The sequence below is a fragment of the Marmota marmota genome, unplaced genomic scaffold, assembly GCF_001458135.2.
Source record: "Marmota marmota marmota unplaced genomic scaffold, marMar, whole genome shotgun sequence".
Lineage (NCBI taxonomy): Eukaryota > Metazoa > Chordata > Mammalia > Rodentia > Sciuridae > Marmota > Marmota marmota.
The window spans coordinates 15,609,841-15,637,036 of record NW_026000026.1 but is presented as its reverse complement, the minus strand read 5'-3'; the positions used below and the strand labels follow the sequence as shown (position 1 = coordinate 15,637,036).

The 27,196-nt window shown below is 48.7% G+C and overlaps 1 protein-coding gene across 8 annotated transcripts; it reads left to right on the top strand.

The window, feature by feature from the left end:
- The first annotated feature begins 1,199 nt into the window (after positions 1–1,199).
- Positions 1,200–27,196, top strand: Sgk2 (serum/glucocorticoid regulated kinase 2). 8 transcript variants are annotated; one of them, XM_048810922.1, is made up of 14 exons: positions 1,200–1,371; positions 5,843–6,035; positions 7,158–7,216; positions 7,778–7,827; positions 8,315–8,372; positions 8,540–8,623; positions 9,760–9,891; positions 10,885–10,997; positions 11,264–11,300; positions 12,159–12,245; positions 15,884–15,979; positions 16,873–17,028; positions 18,545–18,634; positions 26,718–27,196. In XM_048810922.1, exons 3-14 carry the CDS (start codon positions 7,181–7,183, stop codon positions 26,733–26,735), a joined length of 957 nt encoding a protein of 318 aa, XP_048666879.1. In that variant the 5' UTR covers positions 1,200–1,371; positions 5,843–6,035; positions 7,158–7,180; the 3' UTR covers positions 26,736–27,196. The 8 variants fall into 8 exon arrangements, with proteins under 8 accessions (XP_048666879.1, XP_048666875.1, XP_048666876.1 ...); XM_048810918.1 differs by lacking the exon at positions 26,718–27,196 and adding an exon at positions 22,885–26,378 and having other exon boundaries at positions 10,903–10,997; XM_048810919.1 differs by lacking the exon at positions 26,718–27,196 and adding an exon at positions 23,351–26,378.

Below are 27,196 nucleotides of genomic sequence, written 5' to 3'. Positions count from 1 at the left end.
AAAGCCTTCCTCCCATGTGAGCTGGGACCAGCTGTGCACTGGTTTCTAAGCCTCAGTCTCCAAAGAGCAGAGCAGGGCATCAATCTCGACTCAGCTGTGATTCTCCTCCCAGGATAATAACAGGGCAGGGGCAGGGCAGGTGAACTCTGGATGTCAGGCATTGACTCAACACAAGAGAATGCCAGCTCAGGAGGGAAGGAGCTTCCTGTCTCTGCAAGTGTCCATGGGAGGGCCATCTAGAGACTTGTACCACTCACAGCCCAGTTGTGCTAGGGCAGGGGAACAGGTTGCCGAGAGAACAAAGAAAGTACTCGGAGCCAGTGTGTAAGACTTAAGAGCTATTATTTTCACAGGGAAGGCCCCATGGTGACAGGCTGGACAGATTACACCTCCATCCCTCACTGGACTTCACCAACTAGCAATGCCATCCCCCACAACACCTTGTCCAGTGGCAACTGGCTGGACAAGTGGTACTTGTCCTCTCCACAGTGCCCTCGATCCCACACCAGTTACTTCTGGGAGAGGAGTTTTATAAGCTAGTCTACAGAAGCAGTGACATCATTAGCTTAGCTTGCTTTGTCCCACTGTATGACCAGCATCCCAAAACCTGACACCAGGCAAGAAAGCAGCTCTCCACGGATAACACTGACTTGCCCTCATTCCCAGTGTACATGAGAAAAAGTCAGTGTCCTTCAAGATATTTATGGACATCCCAATCCAGGCGTAACTTGTTTGGGTTCATGGGACAGAGAGGGACACTTTGAGGACATGGTGTTTTACGTCCTTCCATTTCTCCAAGGTGGCCCCCATCAGGGAAGCAGAGTGAGAGAGAGTTGTATGAGTCTTTCGATTGTCAGTCCTCTGGACTCTGAGAGAAGAGTGGTTCAGCCACTGGCATAGGAAGGCTATGTGGAAGTCGGCCTTGAAGCAGAGCTTGGGAGGACATTTCAGAGAATGGACATATGACAGTGTTGAAGGGGCTTCAGAGACCTTCCTTCAGGAGGTGCATACACCATCCCCAGTCCACATGAGGCTCTGAGAGCTAAGTCACTTGCCCAAGGTGACACACCTTAAGTTGTGCAGTAGCTTTTAAAAGGTCAGAAGATCCCCAGGGCGGGAGCCAGTGGGCGCAGCCAGCATGATAATTCTGTCCAGTGGTTAATTAATAACCAAAGGCCCCAAAGCCAGCTCCCAACTGGAAAGGCTGGGAAGTTGAACTCCAGCCCGTTTGAGAGTCAGGCGAGTGGGTGACAGGTCGCTCTTGCCAGGGAAGGGTGCTCACTCGGCAAGTTGGAACTGAGTTTCAGAAGGACCATGCCAAGAGAGAGGGCAGAGCTTCCCAGAAGCAGCACCGGGACCCAGAGTCTTCAGGTGAGAGGCGGCCCCTGAGCAGACGCCTGCCTGCTGGCTTGTTGATCTGCCGAATGAACTAACTAGCTACTAACTAGTTTCCTCCCTAACTACCTGTTTCCTTTCCTTTGTTCCTTAGGCCCTCCCCTCTTTTTTTCCTTTCTAACCTCTCTCCTCCCTCCCTTTCTTCCTTCCTTTCTTTTTCCCTCGTTTTCTTTCCTAACCTCTTTCCTCTCCCTTTTGTCCTGTCTAAGCTAGCCGCCTAATTTCAGCTGCCTGCTTTCTTCTTCCCTCGCGAACCTTTTACACCCTCACTTCTTCCCCACTTTCATTCCACCCTTTTCTCTTTGGAAAGTCCAGACCACGGTTGGGAGTGGGGACTGGCCCGATTCAAATTCTAGTTACATAATTTATTGACTTCGCGTCTTGATCAAATCACTTCCCTTCTCCATGCCTCAGTTTCCTCCTTCAAGCAGGGACAATGACATCTTCTAACCCACAGGGTTGTGGGGACAACATAAGAGCCAGCTGGCCTTGAGCTGGACAGGGAGGCAAATGAATAAATGATAGTGGGGGGCGGGGGGCAGGTGCAGAAAAACAGAAGGAAGGAAGCGCTGGTGAGGCTTCTGGTAAGGCCATCAGGCCCTCGACAGGGTTACCCAAACAGACCAGGTGGAGGGGAATGTTCCAAGGAAAGAGAACTCTGTGATGCCCCTGCCCCACCCCATTCTTCGGCCCACAGTGTGATAGGACAGAGGAAGGCAGGTCTCCGCTGTGGCAAGTCGGGGTGGGGGGGGCGGGCAGCAGGCTTAAGGGCTCACGGGGCCCTTCATAGCAGCTGCCACAGGACAGAGTCAGGAGATCTCAGTGCCTGACCTCCAGCCAAATAATCAGATGGTGGTGCAGCCAGGAAGTAAGCTTAGGCAGGGAGAGATGCCCAGGTGTGGGAGTCATGGTCAAGGCGATGGGAGAGGATGGTGGTGGGCAATGGGTGTGTCCAGGTTCCCACAGGGACTTCATATTTAAATGTTAACTGAACAGTAACATCTGGAGAAACTTTACACAATCGGTCAAAAGTAAAAATAAAAGCAACCTAGGAATCTACAGTCATAGCCTCCCACCTTCATGTGTGCGTGAAGTTAGACACACAGATATCCATGGACGTACTTGTATATATATGGGTCATTTTGAAACTTGCTTTTTTGCTTGAGATTGCATCAGTTACAGGTTCCCACTTCGATTTATGTAGCTTATATGGAGTTTTTGATTGTGGAATTTTCCATTTTATGTATATACCATGATTTATCAAGCCATTCCTGATTTCCTTAGTTGAATATGTCCTGAGCATCTATTAGTTCCAGGCCTATTCTAAATGACGAGGATTCAATAGTGAACAAAAAAAGTATTTGCCCTTGTGAAACTGATGTTCCAGTTTGATACAGAAAATAAAACCATTTAAATAGTGGCTTGATAAGGTGCCAGTGCGATGAGTGTGCTACAAAGCAAAATATAAACAGAAAAAGAATGTAGGGAAGAGGTGGCCCTGCTATTGTTAGTGACCAACCACCCTCGTGTGCCCAGGACTATACTAGTTTTAGCACTGACAGCCCGGAGTCTCAGAAAAACCATGACAACCTGGCATCTATAATCAGCACAGGCCTCTCTGGGAGGTGATCCTAAAGCAGAGACCTCTGTGATGTCCCGACATGCAGATGTCTTGGGGAAGAACTTCCTAGGCAGAGGGAAAAGTAAGTGCAAGGGGCCAGAGACCAGAGGGCACTTTGTGTGTTTGAGGGACAGAGAGAGGGAGCCAGAGCAGCTGGGTAGGATGAATGAGGCAGGTGGATGCCCTGAGGATAGTCAGGGGGTGGGGGGAATGGGAAGCAATGAAGACAAGCTGGAGATGTGGAATCTCTTAAGAACTTGGCAGAGAGTCAGAACTTTAATTCTAAGTTCAATGGGAAGATACTGGAGTTTTTAGCAGTGAAGACACGTGATCTGATTTCCTTTTTTTGGTGATATTGGGGATCAAACCCAGGGGTGCTGTACCACTAAGCTATACCCCCATGAGTCTCACTAAGTCACTGAGGCTGGCCTCCGATTTATGATCCTCCTGCCTCAGCCACCACACCAGGCTTGGTAGCCACTATTCTACTCTCTATTCTCTAACTCTTATGACAACTTTTAAAAATTTCACAAATGAGTGAGATCATGCACTATTTGTCTCCCAGTGCCTGCCTTATTTCACTTAACATAATGTCTGCCAAGTTCATCGGTGTTGCCAGAAATAACAGGATTGCAACCTTTTTATGGCTGAATAGTATTCTATTATACATAATCCATTCATCCACTGATGGACCCGTAGGCCGATTCCGTATGTTGGCTAATCATGAATAATGCCACCATTCACATGAAGCGCAGGTGTCTCCTCCCCTGCAGGTATTATTTCTGGACATATTTTGATGGGATTCCATGAGAGAGTGGGATTGGGATGAGGGTGCTAAGTTTCCCGGATGACTTCCGAGTTGCTAACTTGAACTTTTAAATAGGCAGTAGAACCCAATGGGAGGAGCAGGCTGGGGCAGAGTAGAAGGAATGGAAGTCCTGACTTTTTTGGGCCATTTTAAGACTGAGTTCCCTCTGGATAGCTAACTAATGAAGTGTCAAGGAAGCAATTGGTTCAGAGTTCAAGGGAGAATTAGAGCTAAAAAGAGAAATTTGGGAGCCTCCGAATATAATCAGTGAAGCCATTAAACTGGTTTTGATCAACTAAACTAAGAAATGAGTACAGATAAAGATCCAAGGCTAAGACAGGGTTGAAGGATAAAGAGGAAGGAATTCAGTGTCAGAGACGGAGAAGGAGCAGGCAGGAAGCTAGAAGGAGCCCCAGGACCTCTGAGGTCAACCTCTCTCAACGGCAGAGAAGTCGAGGAAGAGGAGGACCCAGGATTCCTCTCTGGCTTTGGCACATGGAGGCCTCTGTCCACCAATTTACTGGACTGTTGGGACGGAAGCCTGTTTGGAGTGGGTTCAAGACTGAAAAGAAAAGGGAGCAGAGACGCTGAGTCAAGACAGCTCCTTTGACGAGTTTAACTGAGAGAACAGAGAGATGGGCAGTCTCTGGACAGAGGTGGAAGGTCAGGAGCAGGAGCCTGAAGTGCCCTGTGGGAACATTTAGGCTGCTGCTGTCACAGTTATTTTGTTCTGATAGCTAGTGCTGCTGAATGAAGGGCCATCAGGGTCCTATTATTGGAAAGAAATGCCCTTGTTCCGGCTTAGTGTTTTGTCAACGCGGCCTCCTGCAGGTCTGTGTGTTGGGTCCACGTTTCTATTTTGTGGGAGATGAAAGACTTTGATACTATTCACTGGTGTTTTCCTGGGTCAACACCTGCATTTCACAGCTTGCAGAGAGCTCCTGAGGCCACTGGGCTTAGTTCCCTTCCTGACCAACAACCCCTCTGCCCAGCTCTGTGGGTCCCTCTCTTGGAGTAGGTTATAGCCACACAGAAAGTTCCAGAAGGACAGGGGCTGTGTTGGGCTCATCAGCTCCTTCATTCCCTAGAACATCAGCTCCCCCTTCAGGAGCCCCAGGGAGCAGATATTGTCCTGTGAGAACCCAATGATCACCCCTGACAGCAAGGCCTGTGTGTGCCAGGGTGCCCCCGGGACACTTTTTTACACATCAGGAGAGCTATGGGCCAAGCAGCCCTGGCCTGGCAGGGGTGACTCAAGGGCCACATGCTCAGCAGTAAAAGCAGGAAATCAGCTCTGCCTCTCTGAAACAGCTGCAAGTTCCTCGGTGGCAGAGCACTGTCAGCTGCCAGGGCCCAGGTCTCTGGGACCTCGTCTTCAGCCCACATGATCTACACAGTGCCTGGTTAGGCTGCTGGACCATATGTTCTTACAGACAGGCCCCCTGTACATGTGTGCACACGTGCATATACACACAGAAATGTACTGCTCTCCACAAGTATGGACGTCCACAGATGTTACCTGGTTATATCGTCACATAAACACACATAGGGATACAAACTTATACTCATCTGCAGACAAACAAGGAGACCCCACATAGAGACTCCCATCCACCCCCCCCACACACAAGCACACTAACATGTATACAAATACACACGGACGCACACGACACGGTCATGTGGAAGCATACCACACACACAGAAACACAAATGATACACTGACAAACTGACAAACAGACACACTGACAAAAATGTACGACTGCAGTCACATCAACACACACATTCTTACACACACACACACACACACACACACGTACCTGAAAGACAGGGCCACATTGACGCACAGAGACACACGGGTGCACATCAATGCCCAGTACAATTCCTCATGCACATGACACAGTCCCACATATTCCAATAAGCCCCATGTCCAGGCTCTTCTGGGGCTGCTGCCCACCCCCTGCTTTTCCCCCCAGGGGAGATGGTGTCCATGAGGGAATAGAAGTCTCCTGTCTTGTCTTAAGCTCTGCTGGATCCCGTGTGACGTCAGCCAGCCCCTTCGCTGCTGCTGGGAGTTCTGAGCTCCCTGCTGGGCCCGGTCGGCACCAGGCACTGACACATTGGCCCTTGTTGGGAGAACAGTGTGGGCTCTCTTGTCCACTGTGGTCCTCGGCTCCAGCCGCTGCTTCTCCCGGAGGCCTCTCCTCAGCTGCACAGGTATGTGGGGCCAGGGAGGCCAAGGGCTGGCAAAGGAGCCACCAGGGTGATCAGGGAAGGTGTGGCCCCGTCGTGGGCTGTCCTGGGGAACTCAGCCCTGGGTGTGGGCTGAAGTCGCTGCACTCCCTGTTCTGCACCTCCCTCTCTCGGGGCATGGCAGGACGGGCTTCTCAGAGCAGCCTGGCTGGAGGAGTCCCTCCTTCCCCTATGGTCACTCTCCAGGGCCTCTCTTATACAGATGGGTGGTTTCTACTCAGAGAGACCAGGCTGTGGCCCAGGCCCCTCAGCAGGCCAAAGCTATGGTCTTGGCATGCACAATTTCCAACAACCCCCAGGAACAACTAACTGGGCTCTCAGGAGAGATCTTGGCTCTAAGCCTTGACCGTCCAGGTAGGAGGTGCAGGGGCTGTGGGGTCCGAGCACCCTGAGCTGGGTCTGAATGTGCTGGCTTCTTCCTTGCTGCAGTGTAAGGGCGGGGAGGACACTGCTGGTCACTCCATCCGTGGCCTGATCTCAAATCAACTGACTGGCCAGTCTTGCACCTCTCCATGGATTCAGTCCAAGGTCCCCAGGGCAACTGCTGTTCCTGGGCACTGGGCAGAAGTCCTTGTGGCAAGGGGGTAATAGTCAGTATAGAGCCCAGTCTGGAACTATCCACAGAATCCAGGGTCGCCAACCTGCCTATATGGGAGTCTGGGGAGCACAGCCTGCCCCTCACAAACTGTACGACTCTAGAAAGTCCTTTGCTAGGCCTCAGGTGTCCACCTGAGAGGTGGGGGAAGATTTAAACGTGGGGCCTACTTGCGGCCCTGGCCATCCTGGATTTCCGGAGCTGCCATGACTTGCAGGGGTCTTGCTGCTCTAGCTGTCCCTGACCTTTGAAAAGACCCAGCCTGGAAGGGGCCACCCTGACCACCCCTACCCCTTCTGAGGTGTTTGGTGAGAAAGGCTGGGCCCAGGGGATGTCACTTCTTGCCGTCTCCAGGTAGGGGCTGCTGGACTCCGGGAAAGGAGCCACTCAGGCTGTGGCAGGGATTCAGGGTTGGGGAGGAGGGAGAAGGCAGCCAGGCCTGATGCTTGGGATGGGGCCTCTCTCACACCTGTCCCTCCATGTGCCCCCAGAGCCACCTGATCACACCCTCAGAATGGCCTCTAGCCCTGACGGGATACCTAGCCCACAGGTGAGTGTTCCTGGCCTCCCACCCAGCACTGGGAAGCTCACTTCCTCCCAAGGCTCAGGGAATCTGTAGGGACACCAGCCAGCCCTATGGGCTGTCCTAGACCAGGACTGGGAGGTGACAGGGTCATCGTGAGCTCATGGAGGTGGGCCATTTGCAGAGTGAACTGAGGAGAGATTGGGGCAAGGGCTTCAAGAAGTGTATGAGGTGGAGGAATTACGGCGTTGATAGAGAAGACAGGGGGTTCAAGTCCCAGCCTGTTGCCTGTAAGACCTTGACCACAGCTCTTTGGCCTCGTTTTCTCACCCTTACATTAGCACACAATAGCCAGCACCTGTCCAAGGTTCTTGTGAAAAGCAGGTGGGATGGTGGCTATCTGGCTGGGGTGGACAGGGAGGTACATAGGTGAGTAGAATGGTGGAAGGGAACTGAAGAAAGGATGGAGGGAGAGATGGAGGGAGGGAGGGAGGCTGGTAGCGATGTTGGAGAAGGGACCAGAGCCAGGGCTGGGGAAAGGGAGGAGGTTGACCAATCTTAACCACCTCTTCCTTTAAATGTCTTCAGCCCTCCAGAGCCAATGGGAACATCAACCTGGGACCTTCGGCCAACCCGAAGTGAGTTCTGATCTCTCAAGTGGCTTTCCTGCCTGGCTCCCCTCAGAGCTGGCTCCTCATGTCTTGGGAATACAATCCAAACTCTCTGGTCTGGTGTTGAAGACCCTCTGCCATCAGGGCCCAGGGCCTCCCCCAGCATTGTCTTCTGCTAGTTCTCCAGCCTTTGCCTGTATTGAACCTTCCATCTGGAAAGCCCCCAGGACTTGCCCTGTTAGCAGCTCCCCAACTTCATGCCCTTCCTGGGCTGGGGGCCAGAGGCCTGCCTTCTCTGCAGGGTGCCTGCTTTCTCTCCCTGCCTATTGTTAACTAGACCACGAGCTCCATGGGGTGAAGGGTGAGTCTTGCAAGCCTCTCTTGGCAGGGAGGACAGGATGTTCTCAGGGTCAAGGAGGTGTGGCTCCAAAGTTAAAAAGAAGCCTGGGTTTGCCCTTAGGAACTAGATTTCCTGAGCTTGCAAATGCTGATCATGTTCTTCCCTTGTCCCCAGTGCCAGGCCCACAGACTTCGACTTCCTCAAAGTCATTGGCAAGGGGAACTATGGGAAGGTGAGTGGGGAGATGGGGGTGGGAGGCCTCCTGCACCCCTGCCTGCCACTTGCATGATCAGAGAGAGAGAGCTTGCATACTGCAGAATGCAAGTAGGGTGAGGGCTGGAGGTCACCCTGGGGGCATCCAGAGTCACCCAGAGGGCTTGTATTCCTGCTTCTGCTCAGGTCCTACTAGCCAAGCGCAAGTCCGATGGGATGTTCTACGCAGTGAAGGTGTTGCAGAAAAAATCCATCTTAAAGAATAAAGAGGTACTGGAGCTCGGGCAGGCATTTCTTCTCCTGCTTCTTGACCTCCTGAGTAGCTTCCAAAGATGGCTTCCACCTCCGAGGGGTCCAAGAACATTTGTGCTGAGGTGGTTACAATAGGGGGTCCAGCTGGTGTCCAGGATTATGGCCATTCTCCAGAAAGGCAGGTGAGGCTATGCACCTATAAGGCTTTTAGGAGAACCAGCCCAAGCCTCTGACTCCCGATGGAAACACAGGGCTCCATGACATATACCTTTTCTGCCCTCTCTGGGCTCATACTTTATGTGGGGCCACACCTTATATTCTCCAAAGGCCCTTTAAGTCATGGCCAGCCTGGATTTCTAGATACCTCAGCCGACTTGAGTCCCTTTAACACCCAACCCCATTAGGAGAACAGAGAGAGAGGATTGAGTATCCAGTTAGGAGACTCAGGGAGAAGAGTGATTAATGCACACAAGGATGTCGTGGGGGTTCAAGGGGAGGTCTTCTGGAAAAAGAAGTATTGAGTTGGCCTTGTCAGTAGCATTCTAGTAGTCTAAAAAAAGGATGGCTGTCCAGGGAGGGAAAATAGTAAGAGCAAAGACGTGACTATAGATAGCACGTGGCTTTTTTTTTCCTTAAGGATTTTTCCCTGTAACTCATTTATGAAGGTCTCACATATAGTTTGCTTTCCACCCCGGGAGCAACATTTTTTGTTTGTTTTTGGTGATGAGGATCGAACCCAGAGGTGCTCCACCATTGAGCCACAATCCCAGCCCTTTTAATTTTTTATTTTGAGACAGGGTCTTGCTAAGTTTCCTAGGGCCTCACTAAGTTGCTGAGACTGGCCTTGACCTTGTGATCCTCCTGCCTCAGCCTCCCTGTTGGCTGGAATGGGTCAGGAATTGCTGATTCAGGGGTTGAAGTTATTATACCAATAGGTATAATAGGTGGGAATGAAGCTAACCATGCTGAAGCCTAAATATTAGGCAAGGAGACTGGGCTTGGCTTGAAGGGCACTAGGGAGCCTTTGAGGGTGTTTGATAAAGAGCTTAAGAAAGTCCTAGGCAGGACAACCCCAATAACAAGTCCATGCTGGCTGTGCCAGTGAGGTAAGAGAGGCCTGGCGAGCTGTGACATGGACCCATCTGACCCCACAGCAGAGCCACATCATGGCGGAGCGCAACGTGCTGCTGAAGAACGTGCGGCACCCCTTCCTCGTGGGCCTGCGCTATTCTTTCCAGACGCCTGAGAAGCTCTACTTTGTACTCGACTATGTCAATGGAGGAGAGGTGAGGGGCCAGCTGTCGGCTGGAAGGCATCCACCCACACGCCCACTGTGTGCCAAGAATGGTCTCACCTCATCCTTACAACAGACCCATTTTGTAGCTGAAGAAACTGAGGCCCAGGGAGGCCGGTCACTTGCTCAAGGCCATCCAGCCCGCGCCAGGATGTGAACGTAGATCTGACTCCCAGCCATGCTGCTTTCTTGTCTTTCTCTCACAAAGCTGCCCGTAGACTCCCTTCCGTCAACCTGGGAAAGGTCAATGCTAAGAGATGCTCTGTGGTCAAGGTTTCCAACTCTCCCTTTGATACCACAGGCGACAGGATAGGAGGTAGCTTGTCACCATCATAAATGGAGCCAATGGTGACCCAGAAGCATGGCCGAGCATAAGCTGGGCTCCCTCTTGGACTTTACTCTGTTTCACTGAGCAAGTTGGCAAGATTTAGTGGGACTTGCCTCCATGACCCCAGATTGAACCTGTGACTGAATGACTTTGGGTCGATCCTCATCACCAAGCCAAGAGGGGAGTTTTTATCCTGCATCCCTAAGTAAAGGGCTTTGCGTGCCAATAAAATAGACAAAGCATTAGTCCACGGGGAGATGTAACCTGGCCTCAGTGTGACCGCCATAATCATTGTATTGCTTGGGTTGGAGGAAAGGCACATCTTTAAACCACCCAGTTTCAAATTCCAGCTCTGCCAATTATGAGCTACATGACCTTGAGCAAGTCCCCTAACTGTTCTGACTCCTCCCATTTTCCTCTTACGTGAAACTGGCATCACATGGGTACCTTGGCTGTTGTCATGAGGATTAAATGAGATAAGATGTGAAGGGCCCGACTTGGAGCCTGTGCTTAATCAATGCTGGGAAATCAGTCCTTCCACGGTCACTTTGGACATGGTGACTACCCTGTGGGAAGGAACTGGCCTGCAGCTCAGGTGGGGTGACTGTGCCCTAGAAGTGGAACCAGGATCCCCCTCACACACCTCCTTCTCCTCAGCTCTTCTTCCACCTGCAGCGGGAGCGTAGGTTCCTGGAGCCCCGGGCCAGATTCTATACTGCTGAGGTGGCCAGCGCCATCGGCTACCTGCACTCCCTCAACATCATTTACAGGTGAGGATGGCCTGTGGCTCAGAGCCGGGCCCAGGCCCTTCCTGTCCCAACAGCCAGGGGGTGTATGGACCTCTAAACTCCAATGAGATCCCAGAGGACAAGGGCTAGGTGTCCTCCTCCCGGGAGCCAAGTGCCCAGCCTCCCTGGGCTTTCCCTCTACACCCTGGGAGCCTGCGTGAATAGTCCTCCTGCCAGGACCCAGGGTCCCCAACTCTCTCATTATATAGCCAAGACTCCACCAGGCTATTTTCTCTTATTTTCTGCAGGGACCTAAAACCGGAGAACATTCTCTTGGACTGCGAGGTTGGTGTGTGTGTGTGCGCGTGCACATGTGAGCGCTCTGTGTGTCTGTGTGTGTGTATTGCACATGCATGCACACGGGGAGAGGGTGCACTTCTGTACGCATGTGCATGGGTGCCCACACATATGTACATGTGTATATATATGTGCACTATGTGTGCATGTGTGTGTGTGTGCACATGTGTACACAAGGTCTGTGAGACAGGAGGACTGGTGGATTTTATAGTCCTTCCTTGTCTTGGATCAGGAGGGCAGTCTGCCAGAAGGTTCATTGGGGAGATACAGGTTTAAGGGGTGAAGAAGACAGGACTGGGCAGAGGAAAAGCTCACCTGCATGGTGGCTGCAAACAAGGTCTCACTGATTTCAGAGGGATGGGGACCCAGGCTGGGATGGATCATAAGGATTGTCGTAAGGGTTGTCCCAAATCGAGGCCCAGAGGCTGGACTTTAATGCCCTGCCTCAATCTATGACTGGATATGAATGTCTCTGGGGGGAAGAAGCAGGTCCCAGCTGTGGGGGTGGCAGCTTCAGCAGGGGAGATCTGGGCAGTTGCAGTACCCACCCAGCTGTCACAGGTCCCTCTCTCACGGGGCTGCTGTCCAGCCAGGACATCCTGGAGCTTTCACTGTCGTGAGTCTGGGGCTGAGTCCACGATGAACTAGGAAGACAGTAGAATGCCATGTGTCCACCCAGTGCCCCATGGTACTCTCCAAGCCCTGGGTCTGAGTGGAGTCTCCAGCCCATGTCTGGGCCTCAGACCCACAGCCACGGCCTGCTCGGTGGCATCTGGGCTTTGGGGTTTGGCCTGGACCTCCCTCGGCTTAGACCACCCTCCCATCCCTGCCGTCTCTCATCCTCAGGGACATGTGGTGCTGACGGACTTCGGCCTTTGTAAGGAAGGCGTGGAGCCCGAGGACACCACGTCCACATTCTGTGGCACCCCCGAGGTAAGTGTGTATGTCCTAAGAGAGTGCAGGCCATGAACAGCCAAGGCCACAGCTCCTAAGTAGAGCCATCAGGTTACAGCTGAGGGGCTGCTGCCATCCCCCCAGGCTCCCCTCCCCCCAGCCAGAAGTGTGCAGAGCCTTGGTTTCCTCCTCTGTATAGTGAGAGATGCTGGAATAGGCCCCAGCCAGTTCTGGTGCCGCTCTGTGGCAGTGCTCTCCAAAGGAAATAAAATTCAAATCACATACGCAATTTAAAACTTCCCTGCAGCTTCATTTAAAAAGTCAAATGACAAGGCTGAGGGTGTAGCTCAGTGGTATAGCCCTTGGCCAACATGTGTGAGGCTCTGGGATCAATCCCAGCACTGCAAAAATAAACCAAAATAAAAAGAAGCAGGTGAGCACTAAGCACAATAGTGTGTGTCTGCGATCCCTGCTACTTGGGAGGCTGAGGCTGGGTGGTCACAAGTTCAAGCCCAGCCTGGGCAACATAGTGCGGCCCCATCTCAAAAACAAAAATAAGCCTGGCATGGTGGTACATGCCTGTAATCCCAGTGACTCAGAAGGCTGAGGCAGAAGATTTCAAGTTTGAGGCCAGCCTCAGCAACTTAGCGAGGTCCTAAGCAAAATTAATGAGATCCTGTCTCAAAATTTAAAATAAATAAATAAAAAGGAATGGGGAGGTAGCTCAGTGGTAAAGTAACCCTGGGTTAAATCCCTAGTACAAACAAACCAAAGCCCCACCAACAAAAAATCCCCAGGAACATTGAAATTAATTTTAACTATATTTTATTTAACCCACTATGTCCCAAATATCCTCATTTCAACATACAATAAATATAAAAATTATTGAACAGTTCATGTTTCTAAGGCTTTGAGATCAAGTACATGTTTTACATTTGTCACACATCTGATTTGGATTAGCCACATTTCAACTGTCCAGTAGCCACACATGGCTAGTGGCTGCTGTACTGAACGGCCCTGCTTCATAGGGCAAAGTCCACGTGCCACAGGCGGCCTGGCCTGAGAGTTAAGATCAGGGCTCACAAGAGTCAGGCGCAGATCCACCTCTGTCTCCGGCCAATGAGAGCCTGGAGGGTTAAAAGTTGTGGGTCGCAGCAGTAATTTCACCCATCTTCCATACACAGGAGGCCCAGGCCTCCCTGCAGCTGTGGGGTTGAGAACTTTCCTTGAACTTCCACCAGTCTTGGACCTTGGACTTTGGACCTTGGACCTGAAGGAGACCCCAGTGGCTTGGACAGGCATCAGGACTGAGGCTGTAAAGCTGGGCAGCTCCTCCTGACCTGAAGTGGGCCAAGACTTGAGCTGCTCTGGTCTACCCCATTTGCTTGGGAACCTGGGCCTCAAATCTCAGGTGAACCTCCTTGGTCTGGCACAGATGCCCTCTCTGAGCAGGAGCTATTGTTTATGTTTGTGCATGGAAAGTGTTCCCTGAATAACGCTTGCCCTCCAAAGCCTGATAGCCAAGCCATCCAGTCCCGGACATGGCCGGGAGCTGGCAGCTGGTCACTGCTGATTCCTGAAGGAGACATATGGCCTCAACACATCCCTTCTTCCACAACTCCGCCACCACTGTGGTTTCAGGGAGTGCAGACAAGAGTAACCACTGTTGCTCCCATTGTTCAAGGGCCTGTAGGTAGCCTTAAACCAGCCACCAGGGGGAATTCTGCATCCCCCCCTTTTTTTTTTCAATATATTTTTAGTTGTATATGGTCACAATACCTTTTTTTTCCCATTTTTTATGTGGTGCTGGGGATTGAATCCAGTGCCTCATACATGCTAGGCAAGTGCTCTACCACTGAGCCACAACCCCAGCCCTCTGCATCCCCTTTTATGGATGAGGAAACCAAAGTTCTGAGAGGTTAAATGACCTGTCTGAGACCACACCAAGGAGGGCTCAGGTCTGTGTGACTCTCTGCCCTTCTGCTGACCCACACAGTCTCTCAGGGTAGCTTGGCATGATGCTGAGATCACTCTCATCATTAGCATAGATTCCATGTTAAGAGGTCACCAAGCTCTGGGGTTCAGTAGAAGGTACAGCCTGGATTCTCTCTTTATGCCAGGCACAGATGCATGGCAAGCATTCCGAAGTGCCACCTCTTTCCTGACCTCTTCTCTGCCACTCAGGTTTCCAGTCCAAGTGTGTGCAACATGGCTTAGACTTTGTCCATTATTCTCCCCACCCCGTGAATACTCCCTGGCGCTCTATGGTACCAGGCTCCCAGACGGTATCGACATAGGACACCAATAGCTCATTAAATACCTCTGTGCAAATTAGAAGGCACCTGCTCTGGGCCGACTAAGTAGAAAGGCACCCCTGAAGCAAAATAAAGTTGCCAGATAAACTTCTGAACTAGTGTTATGGCTTGGTGAGTGGACCATGGCCAGGATTGCAGCCCTGTCCACATCTTTGGCTGGTAAAACTGTGCAGCTGTGCAGGGAAGTCTTGCTTGATCTCTCTGTCCCCAGTACATGGCACAAGTCCCTGCACTACCCAGGCCTTTGGTGAATGGATGCCACATGAACACGGCACACCCCGTGAATATCACAGCAAGCTCCACCCCTGCTCATCTTCTCCTTTAAGTGCTTTGCTTACAGATGGAAACACTGAGGCTGAGCATCTTTTCTTATCTACATTTTTATTGGTGCATTTTAGTTGTCTGTAGTGATGAGATTTGTTGTTAATTAGCATAGGCACACAGTATAACAATATAAATTGGCCAACATCGGTCCCGGCACTTCCCCTTCCTTCCTTTCTCCCACTTCCCAGTCCCTTTCCCCTGTTCTACTGATCTCCCTTTGCTCTTCATGGGGTCACCTGCCACCTTTCTTTCCCTTTTTCCTCTTTAGTTTCCACATATGAGAGAAAACATGCAACCCTGACCTTCTGAGTAGGAATTATTTCATTTAACATGATGGTCTCAAGCTCCATCCATTTTATTGCAAATGACATAATTTCATTTTCTTTATGACTGAATAAAACTCTATGGCATATATACATATCACATTTTCTTTATTCATTCCTCTATTGATGGGCACCTAAGCTGGTTTCCACAGTTTGGCTATTGTGAATTGTGCTGCTATAAGCATGGGTATGCATGGATCTCTATAGCATATGGTATTTATTTATTTACTTTTGGTACTGGGGATTGAACCCAGGGGTGCTTTACTACTGAATTACATCCTGGTCCTTTTTATTTTAAGTTGCTTAGGGCCTCATTAAGTTGCTGAGGCTGGCCTGGAACTTGCAATCCTCCTGCCTCAGCCTCCAGAGTGCTGGGATTACAGATAGGTATGTGCCACTGTGTCTGGCAGTATGCTGACTTTAATTCTTTTTTTTTTTCTTTGTGGTGCTGGGGACTGAACCCAGAGCCTTGTGCATGCAATGCAGGCACTCTACCAACTGAGCTATATCCCCAGCCCTGATTTTAATACTAAAGGCTAAATATGGAGGAGTGGTGTAGCTGGCTCATATGGTGGTTTCATGCCTAGTCTTCTGAGGTGCTTCCACACTGATTCCCATAGTGGTTGGACTACTTTACAATCCTACCAACTGTGTAAAAGGGTTCCTTTTCCCCCACATCATGAGCATCTTTTAAATAAGTGTGTTTCCCCAACAGTACTTGGCTCCTGAAGTGCTTCGTAAGGAGCCTTACGATCGGGCGGTGGACTGGTGGTGCTTAGGAGCAGTCCTCTACGAGATGCTGCATGGCCTGGTGAGTGGGGAGCCCCTGTCTACAGGGGACATGTGTCTCTGGGGAGAGCTGAGTGGGGGAGTCTCTCCTTCATGTGGCTTGCTCAAGCTGTGTTCAGGGAACTAAATGAACCATCTCTCACCCCAGGTGAAAAACGGTGATGCCAAAGTGAATATGAAGATTCGATCTATTTTTTTCAATAATGTTAGTTCAGCACTTTACAGTTTATTACACACCATCTCACCTTGACCATGTCGATACTGTCTGGGAGCCTGGTACCATAGAGCACAGAGTTGTTCTTATTACTGAGTGTGAAACTGAGGCCAAAAAGGTCACAGTCCTTCTGGAAAGATTGTGAACCCAGCTTAACTGCCTGGGTAGGTCTCCGCCTGTGTGGAGCGGGGGGTTCACCAGCACAGCATGGTGAAGCAGGAAGCTGTGGGGGTCAGGAGAAAGACCAGCTGGGAGGGGAACAGGAGGAAGAGCGGCAAGGAAGAGAAGCGGACCCCGAGTAGGGTTTGGGGCCTCTCTGTCTTCCTAGCTGTGCGGGTTATTGCTCTGAACTTTGTCTTCTCATCCGAAAAATCAGAGCCTCAGAGGATGGTTGTGAGCTGGCAGGAAGTGCCGAAGGTCCAGGTGTAAGCTTGGTGCACAGCTGGATTAGCAGAGCTGGGATGGGAGATGCCCATGGGAGGTCCACGAACCTCCCACTGGTGGGAAGAGCCGTGTGACCTTCTCAGCAGCCCTGACTGTCGCCTGTGATGGGTGCCTAGAGGTCCTGTCTTTCTACATCTGCCATGTGAGCCATTGCACAGGATGCCATGGGTCCTCCTGGCAACCTGGTTGCTCTGGTTCCCTGAGACCCAATTCCACGTTCGCATGGGTGATCTTCCAGCTTCTCCCTCTCTTACCAGCCACCCTTCTACAGCCAAGACGTGTCCCAGATGTATGAGAACATTCTGCACCAGCCACTACAGATTCCTGGAGGCCGGACAGTGGCTGCCTGCGACCTCCTGCAAGGCCTTCTCCACAAGGACCAGAGGCAGAGGCTGGGCTCCAAGGCAGACTTTGTAGGTGACCTGCCAGCTAGAGCATAGGCCTCTTTGGGGGCTCTCAACTCCCTGAAGAGGCAGCTCAGTGGTACATCACCACGCTTCCTGCTCCCCTCTAAAATCAGCCTGCTAACACCTTCATTGGAAATTCACTACAGCTACCAGCTGTCTACTTTCTTTAATCCAGTTCCTTTAGTAAACCAATGTTTACTGAGCACCTACTACGTGCCAGACATTGAACTAGGTGCTAAAAATTTAACAGTCTAGGTCTCTGCCCTTATTAAGTGGGGGTGGGGGGTAAAGGAGGCTGACAACAAAACAAAAATAAAAGCAAAGATTATATGCAATTATCACAAATGTAAGGAAGGAAATGATACCACAGGTGGACAATAATGGGAGGAAAAGGCTTCTAAGTGTTCACACCAAAGCTCGATGTGCCAGAGCCAGTGAATGTAACTTCTGGGGCATTTGCCTACCTTTCCTTGCTCCGCTTAAAGAACTGGAAGCTTCTTTCCCAGAAATTAGGTTCTCTCCTTCTAAGGGGAAGTTTGCATCTTCAAATTTATGTGTAATTTTTAAGATAAATTATTCATTCACACAGATTAAAATTCAAAATCTACAAAATGGTATCCAGAAAAAGTCCTTCTGCCTACCCAGTACCTACCTCAATTTAGAGGAAGCACAAATTACTAATTTCTTGGGTATTCTTCTGGAGATTTTGAGTCTGGCTTTTTAACTAGCTCAGAAGGCAGTCCTGATACAGGAGACTGGAGAATCATTTTTTGAGAAACAGCGTTAGAATACGGATCCTGCTGGGAGGAAAGTTGGTGCCAATGTTTTTTCTGTTTGATCTTTTTCTTTTTGCTGCTGGGGATTGAACCCGGGGTACTTTACTACTGAGCTCCTCCCCTAGTCCTTATTACATTTTATTTTGAGACAGAGACTTGCTACATTGCTGAGGGTCTCACTAACTTGCTGAGGCTGGCCCGGAACTTGTGATCTTCCTGCCTCAACCTCCCCAGTCTCTGGGGATTACAGGCGTGTGCCACCACATTGGCCCAGTGTTGATTTTGATAAGGAAAGAGGTGGTGAAGCATGCCTAGGGCTGAGTCCTCACTTCTGGGTCTCTGGGAATTTGTGGCTTTTCTTGGGGCTTTATTTCGCAAACCTTCCTCTGGATTGCATTCTGGGAAGTCTCAAGATGTACTGATGCATCAGGGGTGGATCCCCAACTCCCTGCTCACTTTCTCACCACCACCCCCCACCTCATGGAACCAGTTCTCATTCCTTGACATTCCGTTCAGACCCTAGAATGGTGTAAGTATTTAGAGAGGTACCCAGTTGCGGATGTACTTTAATGGGGGGTTTTGGATGATGGGGGGTGGGGGCGAGGCCACAGCCAGGCTGCAGAACACCCAGGAAAACAGCCAGAACTTCAAGGACTGTGCAGTTAAAAGCCAGTTGCTATAGAGTTGGGAGGATGTGGGGGTGGGGGAGAGGAGAGCTACTTCTGATCAGAACCTTCTTCTTGCAGCTGGAGATAAAGAACCATGTATTCTTCAGTCCCATAAACTGGGATGACTTGTACCACAAGAGGCTGACTCCGCCCTTCAACCCAAATGTGGTAAGAGGTCACAGTATTCTAGATTTTGTACTCCCAGCACTGGTCAGAGTTTGGAGAGTATCTGCCCCCCAATTCCCTCCCTCCTTCCCTCTCTCTTTCATTTGGTACCAGGGATTGATCCCAGAGGTAATTTACCACATCCCCAGTCTTTTTATTTTTTATTTTAAGGCAGGGTCTTGCTAAGTTGCTTAGGGCCTCACCAAATTGCAGAGGCTGGTCTGAAACTTGTGATCCTCCTACCTCAGCCTCCCTAGCCACTGCAATTACAGGCGTGCTCCACTATGCCTGGCCCAACTCTTTATGCCAACGGAGACACTGAGTGTTCAAAAGGTTCAATGATTTATCCGAGTCACATGCTAAAATTAGAGGCAGAACCCTTTCAGGCACTTCCAAGTCCGGTCAGCAAGCTCAGCTCTGAGGCAGAAGCCACACTGCTGCATCTTCAGGACCAATAACCCTCATGGCAGGTCCCTTTCCAGTTTGTAAGCTCTGTGTCACACTGCACACCCAGGCAGAGCCACACCCTATGGAGATGTCTTTAGACATTTCCCTGATAATATTTCTTGTGGAAAGTATGGAGAGCAGAGAAATTCAAAGTAGTAGGGAGGAAATGCTTTGTATCTCACCACCCAGGGACTTCCAGCCTTTGTGTGTGTGTGTGTTTCCATAGTTAAATCATACATTTTTTTTGGTGTGTGTATATGTATTGGTCTGTCTCTCTCTCTACTCACAGTTGCCCCTGTGGGATGCTCAAGTTCCTTATATAAAATAGCATAGTATTTACATATGACCTATGCACAGCCTCTTATGTACTTTAATTCATCTCTAGATTATAGTTTCTCTTACAATGTAATTTCTATGAAAATATTTGTTATGCTATATTATTTAGGAAATAAGTCTGTACATATTCAGTACCAATAGTATTTCCCCCAAATATTTTTACTCTTCAGTTGTTTAAATCCATGGCTAAGGATTCCCATGAATGTAGAGGCCTAACTATATACAAGTGTGTGTATATCTTTTCCCTTTTTATTGCTTATAGGCTATGCTATTATTTTTTCCACACAATATAAAACTTTATACAAACATCATTTTTAATGGCTGCATAATATTTCCATCCTATGTTAATAACCAGACTTACTTGGGGCTGAAGTTGTGGCTCAGTGGTAGAGCACTTGCTTAGCATGTGTGAGGCACTGGGTTCAATCCTCAGCACCACATAAAAATAAATATACTGTTTATTCATTTACAACTACATAAATATTAAAAAGAAAATCCAAGGGGTGGTGGGGGTGGGGGAGGAACTTACTCAGCTGTGCTCCACATGGTGAACTTTAGGCCATTACCATTCATTTTAGTCAGCTTTTCACTGCTGTAACTAAAAGACCCAACCAGAACAACTTTGGAGGAGGAAAAGTTTATTTGGGGAATTGTGGTTTCAGAGGTCTCAATCCACAGACAGCAGGCTCCATTCCTTGGGGCTCAAGGTGAGGCAGAGCATCATATGGCAGAAGAGTGTAGTGGAGGGAAGCAGCTCACATGATGATCAGAAAGCAGAGAGACACCACTTGCCAGATCCAAATGCATCCCCCAAGCCTCGCCCCCAATGCCCCACCTCCTCCAGCCACACCCTGCCAGCCTTCAGTTACCACTCAGTTGATCCCATCATGTGATTAAGTCACTGACTGGGTTAAGGTTCTGGTAACCCAATCATTTCTTCTCGGAACCTTCTTGTATTGTCTCACATGAGAGCTTTTGAGGGACACTTCACATCCAAACTATAACATCATTTTTTTCTTTCATAATGTGCTGATGAACATCTTCTAAGTATGTATCTTTGCCCAGAATTCTGGTTATTTTCTGAAGGTGGGTTTCAGAAGGGTAACTGCACAGTTAAAGACCACCACTGTTTCCAGGCCCTTGGTTTGCACTCGCCTATTCACCACGCACAAGGGAGAACTATCTTCTTCCTCCTGTTCTGTCTTCTGGTGGGTTTTCATCTTCCTCACCCTCTGCAGCATGCTGTTCTTAACTCTTTATCACTTTGCAAATCTGATAAAAAGTGGCATCTCTTAGTGTTTTAATCATGTTTCTTTGATCCACAGTGGAGGTGTCGAGCGTTTAAATGTAACTTATGGTGGTCCCATGACTGAAAGGAGCTGTGTTCGAGGTGGATGAGGGAGGTTCTCTGCGTCACCTGTGCAGCACAGGGTCCCACTTTCTCTACCAGGCTGCATACTGAATACAGCCAATGTTAGTTCATTATTTACAGTTTCTCTTTGGTACCTGTTCATGAATGTGTCTTCGAGCACCAAATTCTTAACAAATGGTTGTCATATAGGATACATTCAGTTCAGCACTTGAAAAGTTTTTTTTTTTCTTTTCCCCTTTGGATTTTTCTAACTTTGTGGTGCTGGGGTTCAATCCAGGGCCTCACACAAGCTAGCCATGCTCTCTACCAGAGTCCTTTGCTAACCTCCAGCGCTCTTTCCTTGGGATTTTAACAGTAAGAATGATATCACCCATATACCTTAGAGAACGATACACAGAATTCTAGAAAGGAATGCAAAATGATGTAGCAATACAGGGACATCAGAGTGAGACGTACTGGAAATGGATTCCTGGTTCTGCTACCTACCACTCGTGAGACCTTGAAGAATTTTCTTTGGCATCAAATTCTTCATTTGTGAAAAACAGAAAATATCTGCTTATCTTGGGCTACAGGGCTAACAAGGGCCAGAGCTAGGATCCACATTCTGGTCTTGGAGCTCTGAGCCCTATGGCTTTCTTTCTTTCTTTTTTTTTTTTTTTTTGTACTGGGGATTGAGCCCAAGGACACTCTACCACTGAGCTACATTCCCAATCCTTTAAAAAAAAATATTTTTTTTAGTTGTAGATGGGCACAATACCTTTATTTATTTTTATGAGGGGCTGAGGATTGAACTCAGTGCCTCACATGTGCAAGGCAAGCGCTTTACCACTGAGTCACAACCCCAGTACCTCCCAACCCTTTTTATTTTGAGACAGGGTCTTGCTAATTTGCCCAGGCTGCCCTTGAACTTGTGATTCCCCTGCCTCAGCCTCCCAAGTAGCTGGGATTATAGGTATGTGCCACTGCATATGGCCTGTGACCTTTTTGAGAAGTTGGAAGGTATGGCATGTTTATTTGCAGAGCCCAAGACTTACACGTGAAAGTAGATCTGCAGACCCCTCCACTTGCTCACCTGCTTACTTCATAACATCCAGAGGGTGTTATCTTCTCCTCTGACTGGGTCACCTCTGCAGACTTTATTTGTTAGTTCTAACTGCATAGCAAGTCACCCCAAAAGTAGGTGTCTTCAAATAATATTCTTTTCTTATGGGGTGCTGGAGATTGAACCCAGGGCCTCACACATACCAAGAAGTGCTCTACCACTGAGCTATACCCGCAGCCCTAAACAACAATATTTTATCTTGTTCATATTCCATGGGTTGGCTAGTGTTTTTAAATCTGGGCCAGGCCAGTTATTCTCTGTAGACCTCTCTCATATCTGTGGTCAGCAGTCAATTGATCTAGAACTGCCTCGTGTGTCTGGGAGTTGGCAGGCTGCCAGGGCACCTGGGTTCTCCTTCCTGCAGCCTCTCACCTTGATTCCCAAGGCACATTTTTTCAAGCCTCCACTCGAGAATCATTTGTCAGTGTTCCATTGGCATAAGCAAATCACGTGGCTAACCCATATTTAAAAGATAGAGAACCTCCACCTCTGGATGGTAAATGGAGAATTTGTGATCATTTTTACAATTACTCAAATGGCTCTTCCTGCAAAATAGTTAGAGCAGCCCCAGTCCCTCTCTACCATATTACCCTCTTTTATCTCCTCCATCTGGGACCCTGAACGTTCTACTTGTATAAATGCTTTGTTCAATCCTCCTACCCTCCACATACTGCAAGTTCCTATAAGCAGAGGCTCACTCTATTTTGTTCTCCCTTATTTCCAGTGTCATAAACAATGCCTGGCAAGCATTCAGTGAATATAGGTTAACTGACAGACTTGTCTGAGGATTGGTGTAGAGCAGGCAGGGTGCCTGGGGGTTAGAGAAATCAGCCACGTGGAATAAGATGATTAATGCAGATGCATGGGAAAGTGACAGTTAAGTGTGGATCACCAAGAGGTACTGAGGGGAGGCCTGGCATCCCTCTCCTGGGCTTTCGGTTCCTTTGGCAGCTCTGATCCCAGTGCCCTCTCCTCATCATTGGCTTCTGTTGACAGGCAGGACCTGCTGACTTGAAACACTTTGACCCAGAGTTCACCCAAGAAGCAGTCTCCAAGTCTATTGGCTGCACCCCTGATACTATGGCTAGCAGCTCAGGGGCCTCAAGTGCATTCCTGGGATTTTCCTATGCCCCTGAGGATGATGACTTCTTGGACTGCTAGGAGAAGCACTTGTGAAGCCTCTGAGGCCAGCTGGTAATAGGAGGAATTACTTTCGGCTGCTAGTAAGACTCAACGTAATGTAATAAGTTTGATGGATTGAACAAGAAGTAGGGTCATTTTTTCCCCATCACAGAGAAGGACATTGTTAGGTGACCTGGGCTGGTAGGACAGGTCATTAGATACTCAGAGGCTTTCCGTATTTCTATTGGGTCTCTTGACAAATAGCTTCTGATAGTAGAGTTGATATATTATCACAAGATGGTTACTGGTTCTCTCATCTCCACTTTTGTGTCCTGGACAGGCAAAAGGAGGAAAAGATGAGAGGGGACATCAAAAGGGCACTGTTAAAAGTGCTTTCCCAGCTGGATGCAGTGTACATGCTTATAATCCCAGTGACTCAGGAGGCTGAGGCAGGCGGATTGCAATTTGAGCCAGTCTCGGCAATTTAGCAAGACCCTCAGCAATGTAGCTGGAACTTGTCTCAAAATAAAAGATTTAAAAAAAAAAGACTGGGGAACTGGGGATGTGGGTTCGATCCCCAGTACTCTGCCCTCAAAAAGTGTTTTCCCAGAAGCTCCATCCAATGACTTGCGTTGATATCTCATTAACCATCCTTTACTGCTGTAATGGAGCCTGGGTGCACGAAGACCCTTAATAGCAAAGAGCTCTAATGCTAAGGGAGATGCGGAGAATATTGGGTGGGCAACTGGCATTCTTTACCAGAAGGCCTCTTGATGTTTGGATACTGAACTCAGTGCATAAAAAGACAGAGCTGTAACAAGCCTACAAGGTACTACCCAATCTCTCTTATTCTGTGTTGATAGTTTCTTTCTTTGTTGTGGGTGGTGTACTGGATGTGTACTCTTTGCTATTATTGGTTTGGCTGCCTGGCATCTAAGCCCCTTCTAATAGACAGGGAATTCCTTACTTTATGAGCCTCGATGAGTCTCCCTATCTCCACTCAAAATGCCATATATTGACTTTCCCCTGAGCTAGGGCCAGGAATGTGACCCAGCAATACACCCATGCCATGCTTTGAACCAAAAAGGGATCAGAAGCTCTCTTTCAGGTGGCTGTGGTAATGGTACCTACAAAACTAGGTTCCTGGTGTAGAGGTGGCAACAGTGCAAACTGTAGTAGTAATGAGTCCTCAGCAGCAGCAACTGGAGCAGTTTCCTCATCAGCCCAGTGCTGCAGCGTCTGTCATTCCTTGAAGCCTCAAGTCCCATTCTCAAGCTGTGCCAAGGACTTAAAAGAGCATCTGACTCACCGTTACATACAACGATAATGCACTAATAAAAAATATGGAAAGTAAAGGGCTGGGGATGTAGCTCAGTGGTAGAGCACTTCTGGGTTCATTCCTCAGTACCACCAACATAAATAATAACATAACAATTGGGGGGCAGGTCTAGGGGATTGAACCCAGGGTTGCTCTACCATTAAGCTACATCCTCAGCCCTTTCTAAAATTTTGAGATAGGGTCTTGCTAAGTTGCAAACTTGCAACTCTTCTGCCTCAGACTAAGCTTCTGAGCCTTTTAACACTCCTTTTTTTTTTTTTGGCTTAATTGGGCAAAGTCAGTTTCAGAATGCCTGTCTACGCTGAGCAAGTTTCTCTGTTAGACTCTTCATTGCCCATTAGCAATTTTCTTCCAAATAACCATAAGAAGGAATTATTACGATTTTATTTTTTGCCAATTGAGAAACAGAGTTGGAGAAGTTAACTTCTTGCTTGAAGGCTAGGCCGTTAATAAAGGCTAGATCTGGGATTTAGAGCCACATAACCTGGCTCCAGGGCTCTCACCTTTAACCTCTGTGAGAGTTTGCCCTTCACTCAGACTGTTAGGTCCAAGCAGAATGACTATCAAAATCTCTAATGAGAGCCAAAGTAAGAATTGGCTAGAATAAGCCAGGTGGTGAGAAAAAGAGGTCTTGTGGAAAAAACAGTGAACTGGACTCCCACTCATGGTCTTAGTTTGGTTGTCAAAATCATGCCCTGCCCCACTTCACATGGGCAGCTCAGGCCTTGGTGACTAGAGCTTCCTGGTCACTTATGCAGCTCTGTATTTTCAGTATTAGTCATTTCTAAAGGCAATTCATATTGGACAGAATGTGAACATGCACAACCTCAGGAATTCAAGACTGCTCTTATGGGATGAATTATACTGCCTTATTTTGGTAGAAAAGTGTTTTTTTCTTCACAAACCTGTAGTATGTACTTCATGTGGCTTTATTAGTTTTTTGATTTGGGGACAAGGGGATCGATGTGCTGGCAATTTTATTGCCTTTGCCTCTGAACTCAGTCCCACTCTCTTCCTTCCATTTTGTTTCCCTCAATCTCCTACCCCAGGAATTATGGGGGTGGCCGGGAGAGCATGGAAAGAACACTAGGGACACTGACCTAAAGCTGGGTCAGGAAGAACTGATGTTAAGTTTTGACATGTGCTGAGAATATTGAAAGAAACTGATTTCCATCTTAATAGTGCTTGCTAACTGCCAAATTTGGAATGTGAGGACAAAATCCTAACTCATCAAAGCAAAAATCAAGAGTGTAACTATCAGACATAATAGTACTGTTAAAAGTACACAATCAGCTATGAATTGTGAAGAGAGTGGTTCTATCCAAGATTGTAAAGTCACAAAAATTTTCACCAGGACAGAAAATAAAAATGAAGAAAAACTATGCTACTGAATTGATCGTGCTACACCTATGTTTATGGAGCACATTCTAAGTTTTATATGTATATTTTACAATTCTCACTATAAGCCAGCATTTAGAAATTATTAACCTCATTTTATAGGTAGGAAACATTCACTCAGAGATTAAGCAACCTGCCCAAGTTCTTGCACCCAGCTGGTGCAAGTCACAGCCAGGAACAGAACTTGGTGGCAGGTGACTGAAAAACCTTGTTATATGACAGTGAGAGAAGTGCTTTTGGGCAGGTGCTCTTGGTCTTCAAGCAATTACTGACTGCACAAAAGGCAGAAGGATCAGAAGGATCCAACTACATGACTTCCATTTTTATCCCTAACTGCAGACTGTATTCATCCAACTGTGCACCAGTAGCAGCTTCTGTAAGAGAATTTGTCCAGGAGATACAGCTCAGTGGTAGGGCATTTTTGCACGTGGATGCCCTGGGTTCCATTCCTTTCACAGGGGGAAAAACAAAACAAAACAAACAAAAACCTCTCATTCACCCTCTTCCTCTTTTAAATCTGCTGTCTTGGTAGTTGTGAAAAACCAACTCAAGTTGTGTGTGTTTTAATACCCGAAACCCCCAATACTCTGTATATATTGAAGACAAACATAAATGTAAACAAAAACTGTCAGATGTCTCTGCACTCATCTGTTTCAGCCTGGTGGCTGCCACAGCCCTGTAGACAACAGCACAGCTCTATTAGGGCAGACACAGAGAGCTCCTCAGGGGAGAAGGGTGGATGGTTTGTGGTTGTGGCGTTTCCATTCCCATTTTCATGGCGATATCAGGGCAACCTATACGTGGTGATGGCTCTTTTGCACAAGCAATTCCTTCTGTCCACAACTCTTTTCCCCATTGACTTAATGATTGCCCCTCTTCTTTCAGATCTCTGCTGAGGAAGGGCTCCTTTCTAACCAGCTCGGGCCCCTCACAACTCCCTAAGACAGTTTATATTTTTACGTTTTGCTAGGACCTGGCCAAGGTCTAAACCCCCGCCTGCGGACGCCTAGAGGGCAGCATGTCACCGCTATATCCCCGACGCTCAGGCCGGGCTGGTATGTGGTGCTCAATGATGTGCAGTTAATAAAGGGGAACATCTGGGGGTACTACTCTCACCGTTACTCTTGCCCACCCTCTTCGAGGAACTCGTCTCTGTCCTCTCAATCTCCTCGCATCAGGCATTACACCGCCAGGGAGGTGCTTCCAGCAGCCGGCGATCAGAACTCCTGACACACCCTCCCACCTTCCGGCCCAGACGTTCTGCGCCTGCGCCCTGGGGACCCAGGCTGGGGCGCTCCTACCCGCCTTCCTCCGCCGCCGGAAGCCTCCACTATTTTGCGCCCTTGGAGTGGGGCGAGCTCTAGGTCCTTGGGAAGTGCCATTCTTATTAGTTTTTAATAGCAGTTGTTATTAAGGAACAGAATGAAATGGACTTCTTTTTGCCGAAAA

Bases quoted from the DNA above. Each gene is read 5' to 3' on its own strand.
- Sgk2 (XM_015480544.2), top strand. From the start codon at position 7,181: ATGGCCTCTAGCCCTGACGGGATACCTAGCCCACAG. The intron at 7,217-7,777 runs GTGAGTGTTCCT...AAATGTCTTCAG, and splicing joins ACGGGATACCTAGCCCACAG to CCCTCCAGAGCCAATGGGAA. The intron at 7,828-8,314 runs GTGAGTTCTGAT...CCTTGTCCCCAG, and splicing joins GGACCTTCGGCCAACCCGAA to TGCCAGGCCCACAGACTTCG.